We start from the raw sequence: 20,295 nt of genomic DNA, 5'->3' as shown, positions 1-20,295 counted from the left end.
TTATGCCCCCAAACCTGGTCTTGGGGGGTATGGTTTGGGGAAGAACTGAAATAAAGATAGCTCTTTGGGAAAATGATCTAGCTGATTAGTAGTAAAGCTAGGATAGGGACCCATGTCTTCAGACTCTACATTTTGTCTTTTAGCCTTACCAAATGTGGGATGATGCACTCAAGTCAATGATGACACCATGTCCAGAGGCCTGTGGCTGATACTCACAATGCAACACTAACATTGTTGGGCACTATGGGTGTGGTGGCTTGAAAGAAAATGGCCCCCAAAGGGAGGGGCACTATTAGGAGGAAAGGCTTTGTTGGAGTAGGTACGGCCTTATTGGAGGAAGTGTGTGTGGAGGCAGGCTTTGAGTTTTCAAATATGCTCAAGCCACTCCTAGTGTCTCAGACTACTTCCTGTTGTCTGTGAGTCTAGATGTAGAACTCTCAGCTCCTTCTCTAGCACCATGTCTGCCTGCATGCTGCCTTGCTTCCCACTATGATGATCATGGACTAAATCTCTGAACTGTAAGCAAGGCACCACAATTAAATGTTTTCTTTATAAGAGTTGCTGTGGTCATGGTGTCTTTTCACAGCAATAGAAATCCTAAATAAGACAATGGGTCTCACTGTAAGTAGCTTCCAGTGGCCAAAAAAAAAAAGCCAAAAAAAATTCAAGAAAAGATTCGGGTGTAGGTCTCAAAAGCCATTTAAGGACAATGACTAAAAGAGGAATAAAAATGATATAGGATGTTAGGAACAATCCCATGGTACTAGAGGGAGGAGCTTTCGGCAGTGGAGCACAACTGCAAACATGATATAACGCTACAGGTTTCAGAAAGCCTGGAGGTGTTGCTCAGTATTGGAATACATGCTTCTGTTACGGAAGTTGTTAGGGTCAGATCCTGGAACCTGGCAACTCTAACAAACTAGACTTGTCAACCTGTCCTCAACATGCCAGTGAAAGAGACAAATAATAGTGAAATGTCAATGGAGGGACTTACTTGATGTGGCCACATCAGGAAGTGGGACAGAGCCAGTGCTCTCAAGTTCATCTTTGGGGCACTGACCTACGTTCCGGTTCAGATAGAGGGCAAGAGGTATGTATAACTAAGTATTTATGGTAAAGTGTGGTCCTGCCTACCACTGACCCATTATTGTCTCTATTGCAAGTCTCTCTTGAAAGGTGGTCTGGCATGTCAGAGCTATCCCTCTGGTTGGCACCAGGTTTCAGGCTTGTCTTTCTCCCAGCATGAGATTTTTGGGGAAATTCCAACTTCTTAGGGACTAACGATTTAATAAAGTGATTGCTAAAGGGAAAGACACGAGTGTCTTTTTTTAGAATACCTTTGCTCCTGCCACAGTGATGCCATTGTCATGAGCACAGCTGACAAATGGCCCCTTGAGTAGTGCAATCATGGGTGGGGTTGTGGTATTTTATAAAGATGTCTTCCATGGTGACATTTCAAAGTTGAGCTTAAAAATATAATTTACTGCATTAAATATCACTGTCAATATCATAGTACACGAAGCAAAAAAACTTGTCAAGGGAGGACTGGTTAGCTGAATTGTCTTAGGCAGTACCCATACCAGGAGATGCCTCACAGCTCTTTAAAATGGGCTGGGGACATGGCTCAGTGGTCATGAACACTTGATGCTGTGTTGTGAGTTCAGTTCCTACTGCCCACATCAGGTGGCTCACAACCATCCATAACTTCAGTTCTGGAGCATCCAGCACCTTCTTTTGGCCTCCTCCAGAACCTGCCTGTGGTACACACACGTACAGCTATGTACACAATACACACGAAAGAAAAACATAAATCTTGATGTAGATGTACAGACTGATGTCTATATACCTCTCCAAGATACATCAGCTAAAACACAAGACACAAAACAATGAGTGAAAAAATAGTGGAGCTGGGCTGAGGTGGTGCACACCTTTAATCCCCACCCTCGGGAGGCAGAGGCAGGTGGATCTCTGTGAGTTCGAGGCCAACCTTGTCTACAAAGAGAGTTCCAGGACAGCCAGGTCTGTTGCACAGAGAAATCTGGTCTCATAGTTAATGGAACTGGCCAGATGGCTGAGCAGGGAAGGGTGCTTGTCATCCAGACTGAGGCCCTGGGTTTGATACCCAGGCCCCCATGTGGTAGAAGGAAAGAACCCATCAGTTGTCATCTGATTTCCATAGGCATACTCTAGTGTGTACTCCCTCAACTCTCAAAACAAAACAAAAAATCCTGAATAAAAAATATTTAAAGTAGTTTCCTATCTACCTATAGACCCAGATAGATACGTGTTTTGAATAACTCAAGAAAGCCACATTAAGAAAGCAAGAGAAGAAACGGAAGCGTTGCGGGCCGGGACAAGAGGATTTTTTCACAACTGAATTTGCATGATTATTGCATCAGAAACAATAATGAGGAATGGGAATCCTTGGAAACCAGTCTCCATAAAAAAGCAAAAAGCAAAACCTAAGACACTGCATGATGCAAGACCATGAGGTAAAAAAGGCCCACCCCTTTGACCCCACTCTCTGCCTCCCACAGGATTTTTTTCTTGCCTTCTAAAGAAACAATGGCAGCTTGTCTTGATTGAACAACTCTACTGGGCATAATTCAAAAGGCATCACACAGTTTTTTTTTAACCACATTTAATCTTCTCAACAGCCCTGCAAGAGGAGGGCACTGATACTGCCACCGTTTTATAAGTGACAATTTGGGGACACAGCAAAGATAATCATTCTGCCCAAGGCACACAGTTTGTAAAAGCAGGCAACAGTTTACCACATTGATGATGCACCTGAATCAAAATTCTTAGCCCCTGTTCAACCACTCCTCAAGGACACAGTGTCAGTACTTGGAGTAGGGAGAATGTTCTCCGTGGCGTCACCACTGAGATGCCCCAGGAATGAAAGAAGCCTACGTTTCTACAAAGACTCGTGGATAATTGAACACATGAGAATGCAGCATTCTCCACCGGGGCCTTCTCACCCCGTAAACATGAACATGTAGCCATCAAATTAAATGGCGTTTATTATGCAAAAACTCTTTAATTTTAACCTGCCTGTGAGTGCACCGTCATAAGAGAAGCCCGGAGTGTCTTTTGTTTCCAACCCTTGTAGTTAGGAGTACTTGTTGAACCCTGATGAGAAGTGCATCCAAGTGGCAAACAATTATGAAATCTACCAAATGGTTTTTGAGGAGAATCTTGGCATCGTAAGATCGATTGCATGTGTGTTGTCAACACCTACAACCTGTCACTCACACACTCAGGGCTGCAGACCTGTCCCTGACTGGTGCACAAAGCCATGGTCCAGCTCCTCAAGGGGCAAAGTGTACAAGGATTTGATGTTTTGGGCCCGGCTCCTCAGAGGGCTCCTACAGAGGCACAGTCATGGAGAACTCAGGGGAGCTGATTCAAGGACTTTATTGTAGACAAGGACTATGTGACAAAGCGAGTCTATCTCATTAAGCAATGCCTCTAACATTTCATATCCCTCTTACTATTCTCACATTCTATATTTGGGCTATTATTTAGCTTTCTGGTAGCTCAGGAATTTAAAAGTTGTTGGTTTCTCTGATTCAAAACAAAATGAGGAAATTATTCATTGATGTTTTTGTTTACTAACATTGCCAGGATTGAAACCAAGGCCTCATACATGACTTCTCTGTTCTTTTATTAAACCACCAATAGCTTATCATCTCAATGTCTCCAAGCAAAATGCTGTTAGCAATCCCATACCTTTCTGTATTAGTCAAGACTCACTGGAGAAACAGAACCAGCAGGAGATACACTGGGAGGTGGGGTGGAAATTGGCTTACAAGACTGTAGGGGTTATCAGTCTTATCTCCTAAACCTTTAACTGTGTAGATCAGATCCATCCAGGTATGCAGATGCTGTGGTTTAGATACAATTTCAATATATGCCCCAAGTGTTCATGTGCTGGAAGCTACGTCTTCATCATGGTCTTGGTCTTGAAGTGGTACCACGTTTCTCATCCCTCAGATGGCACTTAATGCAGAGTAGTTACTTAGTCATTGTGGGTGCTCCCTTCAGAAGAGGTTGACTGCTCTCGGGGGACTTCGGGCTGTTCTCTGGAGTGTGCTGATCTCAAAACTGCCTGGACCCTGATGCTGCCTCTGGCTTCCTGTGTCACCATGTGATCTCTGTCATAGCTGCTTCCTCATTCTAATGCCATCTGATATTAGGTCCTCACCAGAGACCAAACCAAGAGGCCATTTGACCTCAGTCTTACAGCCTTCCAAAATACAAGCTAATAAACCTTTCGTTTATAAAATATCCAATCTCATCTATTTTCTTATAGCATAGAAAATGAACTAACATAGGATCATCTGCTTTACTCCAAGTCTCCTGATTAAATAATTAAACACATCTAAGAAAACAACTTTCACAGCAACATCTAGACTTGTGATTGATCAAATTAGCACCAAGGCCCAGCTTGCTTCTCACATAAAATTAATTGTTATACCTCCCTTCTGGACCCCATTGCCTTTCACCAAGAATATCTCACCTATAGTTCCTCCCTTCCCACTTTCTGGCACCATGTGTCCTCTCTCTCTCTACCAAGTTTATTTATCTTTCCACTTTGTGTCTAGATCCGTACTGTCCAACACAGCAGCTATGAGCTACATGCCAATTTATATATTAATCATTACAGTTTCAATTCCTCAGTTGTACTAACCACCTTGAACTGTGGAGTAGCCATATGTGGCTAGTGGCTAGCATATGGGATAGAGGATATTTCCATCATTGTGTAAAGTCTCATGGGACAGAGTTGCATTAGATAGTTCTTCACTATATACAGCCTTGACTTTGACCTTTTTTAAATTATTTTTTGAGAGAGGGTCTTGTTATGCAGCATAGCCTGGCTTCAAATTCAAAATTATCCTATTACCACTTTTGAGTAGTGGGACTGTGCGCACACACATGGCTGACACTAACCGTTAATCTTTCTGTTCTAGGTTCGTAGTCCCCTTACCATCTAGATACAGAAATACTCATTGAGCATTTTATGGAGAAATAGTTTAATGTATGTGTGTATGAGTCAGAATATGTAATCTAGCTGCTGAAACAAACAACCTCCAATTACCAGAGGTGCACAACACAAGGGATTGTTTACTGCTAACTGAACACATTTTTCCTGTGCTTTGCAGTCATTCACTCCTCTCTTAAGGTCTGAGGGTGCTCCACTGGGTACTCTGCATCTGGCCAGCAAGCAAATAAAAACTGGGAGGATTGTGCCGCTGCTTTGGAGCCAAGTCAGGAAGCTGTAATAGTTGAGGCCATGTTTCATTAACCAAACTTGGTCTTAAAGACTCTAACTCCTAAAAAGGATGTTTGTTACTGTACTGGACATTGTTAATATATATAATGGAGTTTTTGTCTGAATCTGTCAAAGGTTAATGGAGTAGACATCGTTAACGTAATATTGACTATGTATATTGTATATACTTATTGGATATGATTTTTCTTGTATTAGTTATAAGCTTTTTTTAAATTTTAGACAAAAACAGGGGAAATGTGGTGGTATTGTGTTCCCCAAAATATTGTGTGTTCCCCGAAATAAACATATCTGTGGTCAGAGAACAGACAGCCACTAGAACAAAGCCAAAAATGGTGGCTAGAAAATGGGAAGAGTAAGCCGTAACAGAAGTTGGGCGGTGGTGGCTCATGCCTTTAATCCCAGCACTTGGGAGGCAGAGCTAGCCGGATCTCTGAGTTCAAGGCCACTTTAGAAACAGCTAAGCATGGTGACCCACACCTTTAATCCCAGAAACCCAGCCTTTAATCTCAGGGAGTGACAGGCAGAAAGGGAAAGATATATAAGGTGTGAAAACCAGGCACCAGGGTGAGTTAAGCATTTAGTTAGTTAAGCATTTGGTTGGCTAAGCTTTCAGGCTTTGGAGCAGCACAGTTCAGCTGAGAGCCATTGGGATGAGGACACAGAAACTTGCAGTCTGAGGAAACAAGACCACCTGAGGAACTAGCAAGGTGAGATAGCTGTGGCTTGTTCTGCTTCTCTGATCTTCCAGCTTTCACCCCAATAATTGGCCTCAGGTTTGATTTCATTAATAAGACCTTTTAAGATTCCTGCTACAGACGTTGTCTTTCGGAGTGCCATGACTAAGGGGAGGGTAAAGAGGCAGGGGTGAGTGAAACAGGATGGGGTTAAGAGATCTGGTTACTCTTGCAGAGGACCTCAGTTCTGTTCTAAGCACCCATAAACTCACAACTTTATGTGACTCCAGCTTCAAGGGAATCTCACACCCTCTTCTAGATTCTGAGGAACCCCTCCCCCTATAGAAATTTAGTGGTAGAGCATTTATCTAACATGCTCAAGGGCTCAATCAAAGGGGGGGAAGGACGTGGTATTTATCTTTTAAAAGGTACAGTTCTAATTTCAACATATTTCCAAAAGCCATGCAATCATTTCATTCAATTGTTTTAATTAACAGACATAGCAGTTCCATGTAGTTTATCCAAAGACCCATATGAATGCTGGGCTGGGACACACTGGCTTCTGGTGCTGTTGGCTTACTGGAGACACATATTTTGAACTAAATTACACAGATTACCAGCTACACAACTGTTTTCTTCATCTTTGAAATGAGGGAACCAAAGTCAAAAGTGATAGAATGAACCTGTAATTCCAGTATTCAGGAGGCAGAGGCAAGAACATTGTCATGAGTTCCAGGCCAGTATAGTCTACATAGTGCGTTGTAGGTCACCTGGGCTACATAACAAGAGCCTTTTTTGAAAACAAAAATTAATTAAATTAAATTAAATAAGGGGCTGAAGTCAGAGTCCTTCTCATTTCTAGTTCATCTTTATATTTGCAGTAACATTTGTCAACCCAAGTCATCTCAGTGGCTCATAGTCCAGGCAGGCTACTAGAGGAACCAAAGAAAAATATTAAAAGAGAGTATGTCCCCAACTAAATATTTAAAGTGAAGAATCCTGAATTCATCAAATGTTTATCATTATTCTAAAGGTATACTTTTGGCATAAATGCTTTAGAAATAGTCTTTCTATTTGCTATGTGTTACTGTTGATAAAGGAGGCTCTCCATCTAGAATTAGTAGGTCATTAAGGTGTCAATCATAGCCTGAGCATTTTAATTATTTTGAATATTTATTGTTTAACCATATTTAATTTTAGATTCTTCTAAACTGACCTGATAAAAATTGGGATACTAGCTAGGTGTGGTTGGTGCACACCTTTAATCCCAGCACTCAGGAGGCAGAGACATGTGGATCTCTGAGTTTGAGACCAGCCTAGTCTACAGAGTGAGTTCTCAGAAATCATGTCTGGAGAAATCAAAAAATAGGGGCAGGGATACTAAAGGGCTGTTTTACCTGCTCACTCTGTGCTATTTTCTGAACATAATTATAAAATTGTTATCTTGGAAGAATGTGCAGACCTAAATAAAACATCTTAAAAATGAAAGGCATAAGTGTTACAGCTCTGAGGGGAAAGGTATCCTGGCAGTCAGGAGCCAAGGAATACCACAAAGTCATGCCACACAACAAACCTCACACAAGTGATTTATTGAGAAAGACAGAAGAGGATGGCATCCTTTGCTTAGGAGAGAAGCAGCAAAGAGCTGAGCAGGAGACATGCTTTATGTAGGACTTCTTGGGGTGCAAGCTTTCTAGGGTGGCCTGGGATTGGTGGGATTTTGTGGTTTGGGGGCAAGCCCAGGGACTAGTGGGCTTTTGTGGCTTGATCTTGAGCTTTTTTCTTTAGGGTGCCTGTGTCTTAAGGGGTAAAAACAGTCCATTGGACTTTAGAGTAGTCTGGGGGTTGGGGTCTGGTAGCTCACATGCCTTGAGGGGCTTACAAAAAGTATTTATTTTTGTCAGGATTGTAGTACACCTTTGGTTATCTATGTGTAGGTTACCTTTCTCATAGCTGGGACCAAATACTGAAAGAAGCAACTTAAGAAGGATTTGTCCTGGTTCCTGGGTTAAGAGGAAAGAGTCTGTTATGATAAGAAAGAAATGGCAGAGTTCATGACTGCAAAAGTGTGCAGCTGCAACTCCTCACATCTGGGTAGAGCCAGGAAACAAGGAACAGGGATTCTTCTGACACACATTTTCTGTTTCTATGCAGTCTGGCCCTGCAACCTGTGGGATGCTGCAGGCCACATTCAGGATGGATCTTTCCCTTCAGCTAAATTTCTCTGGATACATCCCCATCCCAGAGATGTGTCTCCTAGGTGATTCCAAATATAATCAAGTTGACAATGAAGATTAATCATTGAACAGTATAATTAGTAAAATAAACCTCAGTACACAAGCATGGATCAACTTGATATAACAAACTGATAGATCAACTAACTACAAATCACATCCGTGCTAACCTAACCACGGGACAGGAGGGTCCTGCACGAGCTCTGAATATCACAGACCTGTGCTGGTCCTTCTCTGATCATTTCATGTGAGCAAAGGAGACCCCAGAGTCAAGCACATGCCTATAGGGGTGCACAAATACACACCTCCTAGAGCACAGTCCCAGGTACCCAGAACCCTAGCATTTCCTGTTCAAAGGGTCCCAAACTGCTTTCCAGAGCCTTCAGAGACCTCTTTTTCTGGGCCATTCTTACAAGGAGCCAACTCTAGTGTTTAGCTTTAGCCCAAAAGGAGGCTGAGATAGGCTTGTGGATGCCCTACTGTGGGCAATCCTGAACCTGGGGTGGGAAATTGGATTAGGAAATTCAGAGAACTGAATTCTACCCTTGATGTCCACATTCTTATAAAGGTACAGTGGTGAAGACAGGAGGAGAGACCCTATTTTACTTATAGCTTGTTATCCTGATATATGGCATTTTAATTAGATGAATATTGTGTGTGCGCATGAGTATGGATGCGTGTGTGTGCTGAGCTGCCTCCCTGGCCCACATTTTTTTTAAAGGCAGGGTCTGTAAGGCCTGTCTGGAATTAGAGATCCTCCTGCCTCACTCACTGGGTGCTGAGATTACATGGATATGGTCCAGTCCAGTTTAATTTGTACCTTTCAACATTTAGGCAGACAGTATGGGGAAGGAAGGCTCAGTAAAATCATAATCGTATGTTGTTGACCTTTGAGCATTTCATTGCTTTCCCTAATGACCAACTTAGTATTTTAAGTCAGAGTGTGATGATGGATATACCCAGTGCATAGTGAACATGCCATGTCAAGGTATGAAACATGGACAAATGCTTCCAGAAACACCTGGGATTCATTATGCCTTAATTTTCAATAGAGTTTTGGTCTTTGTACATTTAGGAATGGTTGACTGTTAAAAACTTTCTAACACACAGCCCCATACCCATTCAGATACTGGACAAGCCCTGCAGTGTCCTGACTTACTATTAAAGAAGCCTTGATTTAAGTGACACTTTACATATTAACTGAACTATTGATTTCAGAAAAGAAGCCTTAAAAAGTGTAGAATAAGGAACCACACAGTGACTCTGTATATGTGTGTATAACATTTTTTTTATTTTTATTTTTCCCTTTCAAATGGGTTTTAGAATACAGTTATCTTTCTTCCGGATGCCTTTTGCCATGTTGATGGAGGCAATGATAAAAACTGATACTGTATTCTGGGCCTTTATAACCACTAACTCATTTTTGATTGATCTAAGGTTAGGTTAATCTTGCTGTCACAGCCTGCCTAATTCACTCCGGTGCGCCTTGGCTTTTCCATGGTCACAGCTGAGCTGTGGGAGCCAGGATTTATTCAAGGTAGTCTGGCTCCAGGCCTTGTTGGTGGATTGTCTGCAGAAGTAAATAGTCTGATTCACAAGTAACTAGTTAGAAACCAAATCTTTCTCTCCTGTAAAGGTTGATGGCAACTGTAACCATCACGTTCCAAGGACAGCTCGGCACTGCATTCATCTGCTGAGTATTCCCCCCCCCCCACTCTGGTTTTTTGTTTTGTTTTTTTAAGTGCTGGTAGCAAAACAACCCTTGCCACAGGGTCTCTTCTGCAAATTCTAAGAAGAAAAGAGGCAGGGAAAGGGGTGGGAAGCAAGAAACTGCATCTGATAAAATGAGTACAGTTGGAACGGATTCTATAGCATAGCAGGGAAGAGAACCGCAGCTGCAGCGGAGAGAAGATGACGCAGCTCCCTTGGCTTCTGGTCCCATCATAGCCTGTACCGCCAGGGTTCGCCTCCGGGCCTGGTTCTCAGCCTCCGCCCCGCCCCTCACAGCATCTTGCCCCGCCTCCTTGGCGCCCCGCCTCTGCCCCGCCCTCTTCAGGCGGCCTGGCTCCTTGTTTACCCGCGGTGCATGTCGGGGCGGTCTCCTTTGGCAACGCCGGCCCTCGCGCTGACCCGGGGCGATGCCGCGAGGGCGCGGTGGCGGAACCGTGCGCCAGATCCCCGCCGCGTCCGCGCCCTTGGCGAGTCCCAGCTACTACAAAAGGGTGGGCCAGCTCCAGCAGGCGCTGCGGGACAGGTACGGCCGCGGGACGGGGCGGGGAGTCAGTGCGCCACTGAGAGCTTTGGGTACCCTGTCTGGCGTTTCGTCCCATTTCCCGCCAATGATTCACCAGGCCTGGGACCTGCCTGCGACCTACCACTAGTTCTGGATAGGGTCCGGAACATAAAGTTCACCACAAATGACCCTATGTTTGAGTTAGGTGCAGAGAGAGAGAGACTATAATCTCCCATGGCAACTAAAGCCGGGTTCCTCAGCCTGAGGATGTGGCCGGCCGGAAGTGAGAGTAGGAATTCTTTTGCCTGCCAGTCTCCATCAAGCCTTGTGAATTTCTGTAGTCCTCTTCTACAGCCCCCTCCCCACCCTCTCTTCAGATTGTCACTCTTGTTTGACACACACACTGCATCAATGGTGACAGGTCCAGGAACACAGGCTGGAGTGAGGTGATGTGTGTGTATGCGTATGTTTAAAACCCATGCCCTCCCTGTTAAAATGCTGGAGTCATTTGGAGGTGTCTGGGGTTCCCTAGATTTATAGTGAAGGGATGAAATTTTCAACGAGTTCAGCTTTTTGGCTTGGGATTGCCTTTGATTAAGACATAAAAGATGGGAACCACTGGAAACAGCTAGATCCAAGAATGCATAAATAGAGAAAATTATAAAGCAATCGACTATAAATAACCACATGAAAGATAAGTTGTTGGAACACTTATTTTAGCTGCCAAATTAACTGGGCTTAGAAATCTCATTAGTTGACAAGAAAGGAAATAGATTTTTTGGATCTCTTGATAAATAAAACATTTAATGAGTGTTAAAGTTACAGAATCATTCAGATGGACCAGGAGAGCTGTAACAGTTCTAAGATGATAACAGTAATTGCAGGTGAGGTAAAGTAAGTGATTTTTTTTCAAAGGAACTGCATTTTATTCTAGACTTCATGTTTGTCAGTTCTTTGTAAACTGTTTATCACAGGCCTTGACTGTCCTCTCCATGCTTTATCTTCTGCACCTGTTTTCTTTCTGACACACTCCTGCTCTCCTACCCTAGGGATCCCTTAATCTTCCACTTAAAAAAAAATTAACCAGTTATGGGTATGCTGGTGGTAGTGTATGCTGAAGAGGCAGAAATAGGAGCATGACAGGTTCAAGGCCAGCCTAGGCTACACAGTGAGTTCCAGGTCAGCCAGGGCAGCATAGTGAGTTCCTGTCTTAAAAAGTGAGTATTGTTCCCTGCAGAGCCTTTCTTTTCCAAACACTCTTCCCAATGTTTGTACCTTCTGCTTTTCTACTTTTGTTTTTTTGCCTACATTGAAAATTCTGGGAGGGAAGAAATGACACCTACCAGACCCTTTGGCTTGCAGTGTAGTACATGTGACGAGAGAGATGTTTTGTAAAATATTTGAATTTATGAGTGGAATCCAAGAGTCAATTAGCTGGTTTCTGGGTGTTATGAATGCCTTCTGTGGAGCCCTGTGGCCTCATATTGTCACTAAATAACGATCCTTTTCTAGTCATCCAAGATGATATTAAGTGTCTTCACATACTCGATAATTAAAAGACAAGACTGTTTGTTTCAGTGCCTTTAGCTCATTGTTGTAGTTGAAGAGTGTATAGTTACCTTGGGTCTTTACTTATTAGTGTTTTGTAGCCAAAGATCTGGTCTTAAAATGTTACTGATTTAAATAACATTCTTTTTGAACTAAGTTAATGGTGAGTTATTTTTGCCTCCTGTGCTAGAAACACCTGGCTGTTTATAGTCCTTATGGTACAACAACCGTGTAATGATTATTCATGTTATGTTTAGCACTTCTTGCTGTAATTATTAAGCAAGGTAAGGTTGTTGAAGTTACAGAAGAAATTGGAGTCACATTTTATGCCCTGTTCATAGTCCTGCATTTGAAGATTTGTTTTATTTTTAAGTCAGTGTAAATCTGTTGCTGTGTGTAGTCATTTTTCATTTTAAGAATCTGTAAGTAATTCTAATTAATGCATGCCACACACAAGATAGAGAAGCAAGTAACTTTAGAGAGAGCACTACAGTAAGAGGACTCTAGCATGAGTTCTGGCCATGTGACAAGTCCCGAGAGCTTGAAAAGGGTCATCTGGCCTTTTTGAGCCTTGGTTCTTCAGCAGGATGAGGGACCTAGATTAATATGTAAAATAAAGACTCACTAAAAAAAAAAAAAAAACAACAAAAAAAACCCCAAAAAACCCCCACAAAACTAGATTAGGGGGTTTTTAAAAAATTAAAGCTGGGCTGGTAAAATGGATTGGCAAGTAAAGGTGCATGTCTCCAAACTTAATGGCCTGAGTTTGATCCCACCTACAAGGTGGGAGGAGAGAAATGACTCATGAAAGTTGTCCTCTGACTGCCACACATGAATGTGTGTGAGCACACACACATATGCATGCGCGCACACATACACACAAATAAATGTAATAACATTTCAAAATTAAAAGCCAGACTCAGCATAGGGAGCACTGTCTCCTGAAAGTCCATGGTCATCTCATATATTGCCATTTGAATAGCAGTGGGAAATGCTTTATCAATTTGGAAACTTTGGAGAAGCAGGAGATTAACGGCAACAATAAACACAGTTCCCCCTTCTCTACCCTTTTAGAGGCAGTCATTGAAATGTGAGCTGATCTGATAGCTGGGCTTTTCCTTTGAAACTGCCATATTTTGATCCTCAGTCATCTTCTCTGTATTCACACATAGGTGTAATTTTATAGCTTGAATGTTTTTCTGTGTGTTTGTAGTGCTTTCTCTGCATTGTCGTGAAAGTCAATAATTGAATCTAAAAGAGTCTAATGGAGTGACATGTTGCAGTGTGTACAGTGCCCACAAGTGTGGTAGAAACATACAAGTGGAACCGACGCTTAACAATTATTATATATAAAAACGTCCTCTGAAAGGTCCATTAACCAGCCCCAGTTATTTTCAATGGTGATATTGATTCAGGGTAACATTTCATAATGGTCCAGCAATTGACACTGAGATATTAGTTGAGTAGAGCTGAGGGTGATGGAAAATTGTAGTATTGAGGCACAGACAGAACAAGTGCCTTAAAATGCAGAACATACAGCCTTGTAGAACAGCCCGGCTGTGGAAACCCAGATGGGGGATACAAGTGACTGAAGCATGGGCTATGTAAGCATCTCAGGTTTGGGCATTTCAGAGATTCTGAAATAGAGATTTGATATGTAGGCATAGCATAGTGATGCTACCAGCAAGCCTGACTTTCATTGAGCTAAATATCCAGTTTTTAAGCCTTATATTTAAAACTCATATGAAGGATTACCATTCAGAGATGCAGCAGCATGGAGGAGGGAGTTAGGAGACGAGGAATTGGCAAGAGCAGCACCATTTTTGCATGGAATAGAGAGCCACAATGTGTCTGACTGTAGTTGCTAAGATCTGAAGTGTTTGGAAAGAGGAAGTGTGATTAGCAGGTGTCTGCATCCTCTGAAGAGGAAACTGAGAACAAAGATTTTTACCTCATTATTAGAAAGAACTTGCAATTTGGGAGGTAATGGACTTTTGAAGAAATGGTGGTCCTTTTTCACTAGATACCACAGATTCATTTTAAAAATTATCTTAAAAAAGTCAGGCTTAGGGTTGGGGATTTAGCTCAGTGGTAGAGTGCTTGCCTAGCAAGCACAAGGCCCTGGGTTCGATCCTCGGCTCCACAATCAATCAATCAATAAATAAATAAATGTCAGGCTTATAGCAAAGTTGTAAATATGGGGCAAAGATCTCTAGTATTTTCCTCACCCAGGTTCTCCTGAAGTCCCAATATTGTAATTTCATTTTCTCTTCCCATACACCTATTTAAGATCAGTGCTCTTCTCTGAAATACTTGAAACTGCAGGTGTGATAGCCCATTACCAGTAAACTCTTTAATGTACTTAAAAAAATAAGAATGCTCTTTTGTATAAGCACAGTACAGCTCTCACAGGTACCCAGCCTTGCTGTGTTAGTCCACACACTCATGCTGGACACCAGGTGTCTCAGCAATGTTCCCTATACTTTCTGGTCCTTTCTGGTCTAGAGTTTCATTGAGAAACATGGTTTGCATTTTGTGTGCCATATCTCTTCTGTCTTCTTGGAGTGATTTTTATTTCTTTTCGTCTGTCCTTGTTGGTCATGTTCCTGACAATTTCTTGAGTTTTCTAGACGGGTCCTTTAGATGATTCCTCATGATCAGACTTCAGTCATTCATCTTGGACATATACCATAGCAGCATAACGTCCTAGATGTACTTAGAGATCTGTCTGTCCTTGTAATTTAAGTGCAAACTCCCTGTACCATCTTGTCATTCATTTTTCATTAGTTAAGTACCCAGTTGGTTATAGAACCTTGAAGGTTTAATAATCATGATCTCAATACATATTTCTAATGTGGAAATAATATATAATGTCCTTTCCATGTCTATTCTGAGTTCAGTCTTTTTGTTTGTTTGATTTCTGAGACAAGGTCTTATGTGTCCCTGGCTGGCCTCAAACACTTTCCCTTACTTGGAGAATCTCTGTCAATTTTGTTTTTCAGCTATGTTTTCACTATGTACCTCAGGCTGGCCTCAGTGTCCTGATCCTCTTGCCACAGCCTCTTATGTGCTGGGTTTATAGGCATTCAGGACAGTGCTCCACTGATGTTGAGAATCTTGAGTTTTTGCTTCATACTGGTGTTGCCTGTTTCTTCTTCCTTGGAGACGGGTCTTTGTTTTAGCCACCCATGACATTGTTTCCTTTTAAAAATGATTGATGAACAAGTCTCACAGAAGTGTAATTTCAAAGACTTCGTGGTCTAAATACATTAGCTTATATGATGCAGTGACTTTTGTTTTGTTTTGTTTTATATTACAGTGAAAAGAAGAGATTTGACCTGGAAGACAAGCTTTATGAATACAATAAGTCTGATAAGTGCAGGTAAGAGATGACAGTGACGGCTGTCCAGCTTGTTTGCAGCTGTTAGTGAATATGTAATCCCTACAGCTTGTGGTGGAAGCACACGCCTTTACTCTCAGTGCTCTGGAGGCAGAAGCAGGCGGATCCTTTTCTCTATGAGTTCAAGGCCAGCCTGGTCTACATAGTGAGTTCCAGGCCATCTAGGACTACTTAGACCCTGTTCCTCAAAAAAAAAAAAAAAAAAGCCTAATTAATCCCTACTGTTATGTCATAGTTTTTATAGTCAGAATATTTTTATTATTCTTTTATTTTTAATGCATAGTAATTTGAATTAAATGCCATTAATTTTATATATTATAAATAAACATTTTTTCATTATTTAGTTTTTGTTTTAGTTCAGGAATATGGTTTTGCTTAAATATTTTAAAATAAGGCGGTACGGGGAGTTGGGAGAAATAAAGCAGTATATATAGTCTTTTTGGTTCTTACTTAAACATATTTAGCTTCTGCTGTGGTTAAGGCATGTAATTGTTACAGCTGATCTGCTAGCTTTTATCCATCTCTCATCCCTTACTGAAAAATTGTTGCCCCTGGGAGGGCCTCCTTGCAGGTTCAGCTAGGGCAGGCTGTTCTGGAAAGTTCCTTCCCTTTCCTCAGCTTTCTGCATGCAGTGATTACCTGCTTGTTTCTCTGTTGACTGTAGCCAGGAGTTTTCATGCTGGTACTACTACTAGATGAGTGGGTGGATGGATGACTTACACGATCAGCTTTGAAGGGTAATAGCAAGAATGAGCACTAGGATTCGGGTGGAGAAAGCATGGCTACTAAGCAGCTTTACTAAGTCACCAGATAAGAGTATGTTGGGTCTTTCTCCATGACTATCATTAGTGTCAAAAATGCAGATATGGGCAGTCAAAACAGTGGTACATTGTTTTGTTCAGAAGGAAAAATGAAGACAGCCAATCACAGTTAAAGCATGGTATCTTTAGTATGATAGTCTTCTGGGCTGGGGAGATAGCTCAGTGAGTAAGCCCTGGCCAGGCGAGCCTGAGGACTTAATTTCAGAGTCCACATAAAGCCAGACATGGTGGTGCATGTCTGAAATCCCACATGGAGATGGAAGGCAGAGACCAGAGTTCCCCAGGATTTGTGAGCTAGCTAGTCTGGTATATGCGGTGGTGAACAAGAGACCCTGTCTCAAACAAGGTAGAAAGTGAGGACTGATAGCTGAGCTTGTCCTCTGACTTACACTAGAACACACACTCATACCTAAACACTCCCCACCACTGCCCCAGAGGTGGGAGGGGTGGTGTGGGGGTTTCTGAAAGCTTGTTGGCCTAGAGTTAGAGGTTTAAGATCTGATGTTGATTAATTTTGAATATTTCTAGCATCTTTGAAAATCTGTACTGGGAAGGTAAATACATATGTGGATGAGAGAATATAAAATACCTTACTAGACCAAAAATATAAATGCTCCATTCCATTAGGTGCTCATTTATGGTTAGATAGTTATAAAGAAGGAAGAAAATTAGCATATTGGTCTATGAGAAGAGAAGGTTGTGTACTTTGAGCTATCTAGTATGTCTTTTAGTATTCAATTTAGATAAGAGTTTTCTCACAGTTTATATATTACTATAAAATATTTCACTAATATGTTGTTGTAAATGTCTAATACATTTTTACATTATTTCAATGATAGTTTTTGTATTTTAAATTTTCTTAATTTTATGTACTATAGTTTATAGTTTGATTCTGCTTTTATATGAGCATTTAATTTGAAAATTGCTTGTCATATAAAAACTTGGTTATGTATGCATGTGAATATGACTAAAGAGACACTGCTCTTAAAACCATATTTCAGTTTAAGAAATAAATCCAGAGCTGGGTGTGGTGGGCACACCTTTAATCCCAGCACTCAGGAGGCAGAGGCAGAAAACAAAAAAAAAGAAAGAAACAAAAAAGAAAGATAATCCATGTAGCTGGGCATGGTACAGTTGGGCATGGTGCTGTATACCTGTAATATTCACACTGGGGAAACCAAGGAAGGAGGACTGCAGGTTCCAACCCATCCTAGGCTGTATAGTGAGACCTGTCTCAGCAGCATGTGAATCTTTACTGGTACTGTCAAGTGGTACTGTTGCATTTCTCAGGAGAGGTGTGTTATGCTGTGACCAATTTGATACCTTAGTGATACCATAATAATTCTTTCTCTAATATTTTATATGTATTCTGTCCCCTGGGCTTCAATGCTTTGAGTACAGTTTCTTAGATTTTTATTGTCCTATTAACTTAATAAAGAAAACTATTCTTAAATTTGTTAAATTTGAGTTACATTATTAAAAATCTACCTTTTTTTTTTTCTTAAGAGCTAAGCTGAAATGTGCAAAACTAAAGAAATACCTGAAGGAAATATGTGAATCTGAAAGGAGGGCTCATGTCCGAAACCAAGGATATTTGAAGAAGTTCGAGTGTGTCCAGACTTATGTTGAACACTTGACCACAAATACAGAGAAGCTTCAAAAACTGAAGGTGACATTTTGTTTTCTGCAGTGTATTGTGAAGAGCTTCCTGGACCAGTGGTGGCCACTTTCAGCTGTCTTCACTGGGTTATTGTTGGTAATGTGTGAACTTAAGCAACAATAAGGCTCCTTTTAGGAGCCAGTTCCCTCTTGGTTGACTTCTTGTTTTTGTTTTTGTTGTTGTTGTTGTTTTTTTTTTTTCCTCTTTTTTGTCGGTTTGGTTTGGGCTGCTCTCTTCAGGTCAAGAGTCCTTTAGGGGTGAGGAGCACCGGGGAGTGCTCCCTGGGAGTTTATCTTCGTGCTCCTGACCTCTGTGGTACAGTGACTGCTATTCAAGGCTCCCTGTTATTCTGGCACCCGAGTCCTTTCTAGTGCATGTCCACATGGTGCTGTTAAACTTATGCCAAGGTTGGAGGGCCCCAAGCTTGGCTTTCTTCCTTGCTGTTTGCAATGGCAGGGGTTGTTGCCCAGGTTAACCCAATAGAATACTGGGTGTAGGAGAAGTTGGCTTTAGTGTTTTCCCCTTGTGCTCTACCAGTTATTCTCTAGCCTGATTTTATTGCAAAAATTTCAAATATACAGAAAAAGGAAAGGAATTATTCTAATGAACACATTATCCACTAGATGTAACAGTTCTAACTATTTTGCAGTATGTGCTTTGTATGTATACATGGGCTTTTCTTTCTGAGCAGTCAAGTCTCCTGCTTACATCATGACACTTGTCTCCTAAGCTCTTAAGCACAAGAGTGGTCTCTTATATAATTATATTCTTGTTTTCATCCTTAAAACTAAATAACTAATCCACAGTATCAGTATATTCAGCCCATATTCAAATCTTTTCAGTTTCCCTAAAAAGTGTCTCTATTTCTAGACCATGAGTACCTAGAGTTTACATGTTATTTGGATCTATATTATCATCATGACCTTTAAAGTCTATTTAAATCTAATTTCAAATGTTGTCTGCTTCTGCTGCTGCTGCTTTCTTCTTTTCTCTTCCTCCACCACCTCCTCCTCCTCCTCCTCCTCCTCCTCCTCCTCCTCCTCCTCCTCTTCCTCCTTCTCCTCCTCCTCCTTCTCCTCCTCTTTCTCCTGCTATTTTGACAAAGGCAGCCAATTGCTGGTCACTTGAAGTTTGAGTTTTGGTTTCCTTATCCAGAATCTGCCCCCATCTCCCATGAACTGGAACTGTGGTTTGGACCAGCACTGCCTCCTGAGAATGCTCTATGTCTGTGCAGTGTTCTGATACAGCATTGACTAGTCAGCCATACATGGCTAGGGAGTCCTGACAATGTGGCTTGACAGTATGCTGAAGTTTTAGTTGGTGTTTGTTAATAGTCACAGGTGAATCATGTTTCCTGTAGTTTCCAATAAAGCAGTTCCTCATGTCAAGTGGTCCCACATGAGTGAGGAAGTCTTTGAGCAGTTGGTTACGATTTAACCCCTCTCCCTAGAAGTAAATAATTAGTGGAGTGATGGCTTGGCATCACTGGAAGATCATATTCTTCACTAGCCTTTTACCCCTGGTTTGGGGATCTGTAGATGAGCCTTCCTGAGAGAGTTATCATAACGGAGGCTGTGCAGAATGTCAATTTCAGTTATATCTTCCATTAAATGACTTCCGTAACAAAGAGGAATTTCCTCCTCGGCCCCTCCCTCTTTCTCAATGGCATGATGAACATAGGAGTTTTTATTTAATTAGTATATTATCAATAGTTATTTTTGTTCCCGTTTCTCCAAAAATAGCGAGTGAAAGCCTCTATTTTGGGGTGCTAGGGATTGAAACCAGTACCTTGAACATGCTCACCATATATACTGAGCTACACCTGCGGCCATTGGGAGCCATTAGATGGTTCCTGTGCTCTCTCCCCATGACCCTTTGCATTCTGAGCCGTTTTTCCTTCGAGGCCCAGCAGGATGCTGCAAGTGTGCCTCCTGTCTTCTCTGCCCGTAGCCTTTTACTCAAGGAGTTGTAATGGCTTTAATTGGGACAGAATGTAGAAACCAGTTCTGCGATTAGCTCTGTTTAAGCTTCAGCAAGTTTGGCCTTTTAGTATTGCAGTCAGGTGCTTAAGGTTCAGAAGCAGTTGCTATTATCCACATTGCAAACTACTCAGAGATTTTATATAGAAAATAAAGCAGAGGACAAAGCAGGAATAAAGGAAATAATAGAAAATTCCCTCTTATTTTTATATCATGTGGCCTTATCCAATGATTGATTTCTTCCTATAATCAAATGTTGGAGGAATGAATTGAATCATCCTTGTAAATAATCTTATATTGAGAGTATTAGTTATATATAACTGATATGTTTTAGAAACTTGTATAATGAGCTAGGAAAGAATATAAGAGATCATTTTTCTAGAAAAGAAAAACTTTATAAGAATATGGAAAGTTTTATTTACAACATGCTTCAAAAATCACATAGATTAT

At 41.4% G+C, this 20,295-nt stretch overlaps 1 protein-coding gene across 1 annotated transcript in view; it reads left to right on the top strand.

Annotated features, from left to right (window-relative positions):
- The first annotated feature begins 10,260 nt into the window (after positions 1–10,260).
- Positions 10,261–20,295, top strand: part of Kiz (kizuna centrosomal protein) — a 102,523-nt gene continuing 92,488 nt past the window's right edge. The window contains exons 1-3 of the mRNA XM_036185300.1: positions 10,261–10,458; positions 15,305–15,367; positions 17,713–17,875. Of these exons, the coding sequence (XP_036041193.1) occupies positions 10,343–10,458; positions 15,305–15,367; positions 17,713–17,875 (342 nt within the window). The 5' untranslated portion in view covers positions 10,261–10,342. The remainder of the gene's footprint in view (positions 10,459–15,304; positions 15,368–17,712; positions 17,876–20,295) is intronic.

This window comes from Onychomys torridus, chromosome 4 (assembly GCF_903995425.1).
Source record: "Onychomys torridus chromosome 4, mOncTor1.1, whole genome shotgun sequence".
NCBI classification, from domain to species: Eukaryota; Metazoa; Chordata; class Mammalia; order Rodentia; family Cricetidae; genus Onychomys; species Onychomys torridus.
This window is presented reverse-complemented; position numbering and strand designations above follow the sequence as displayed.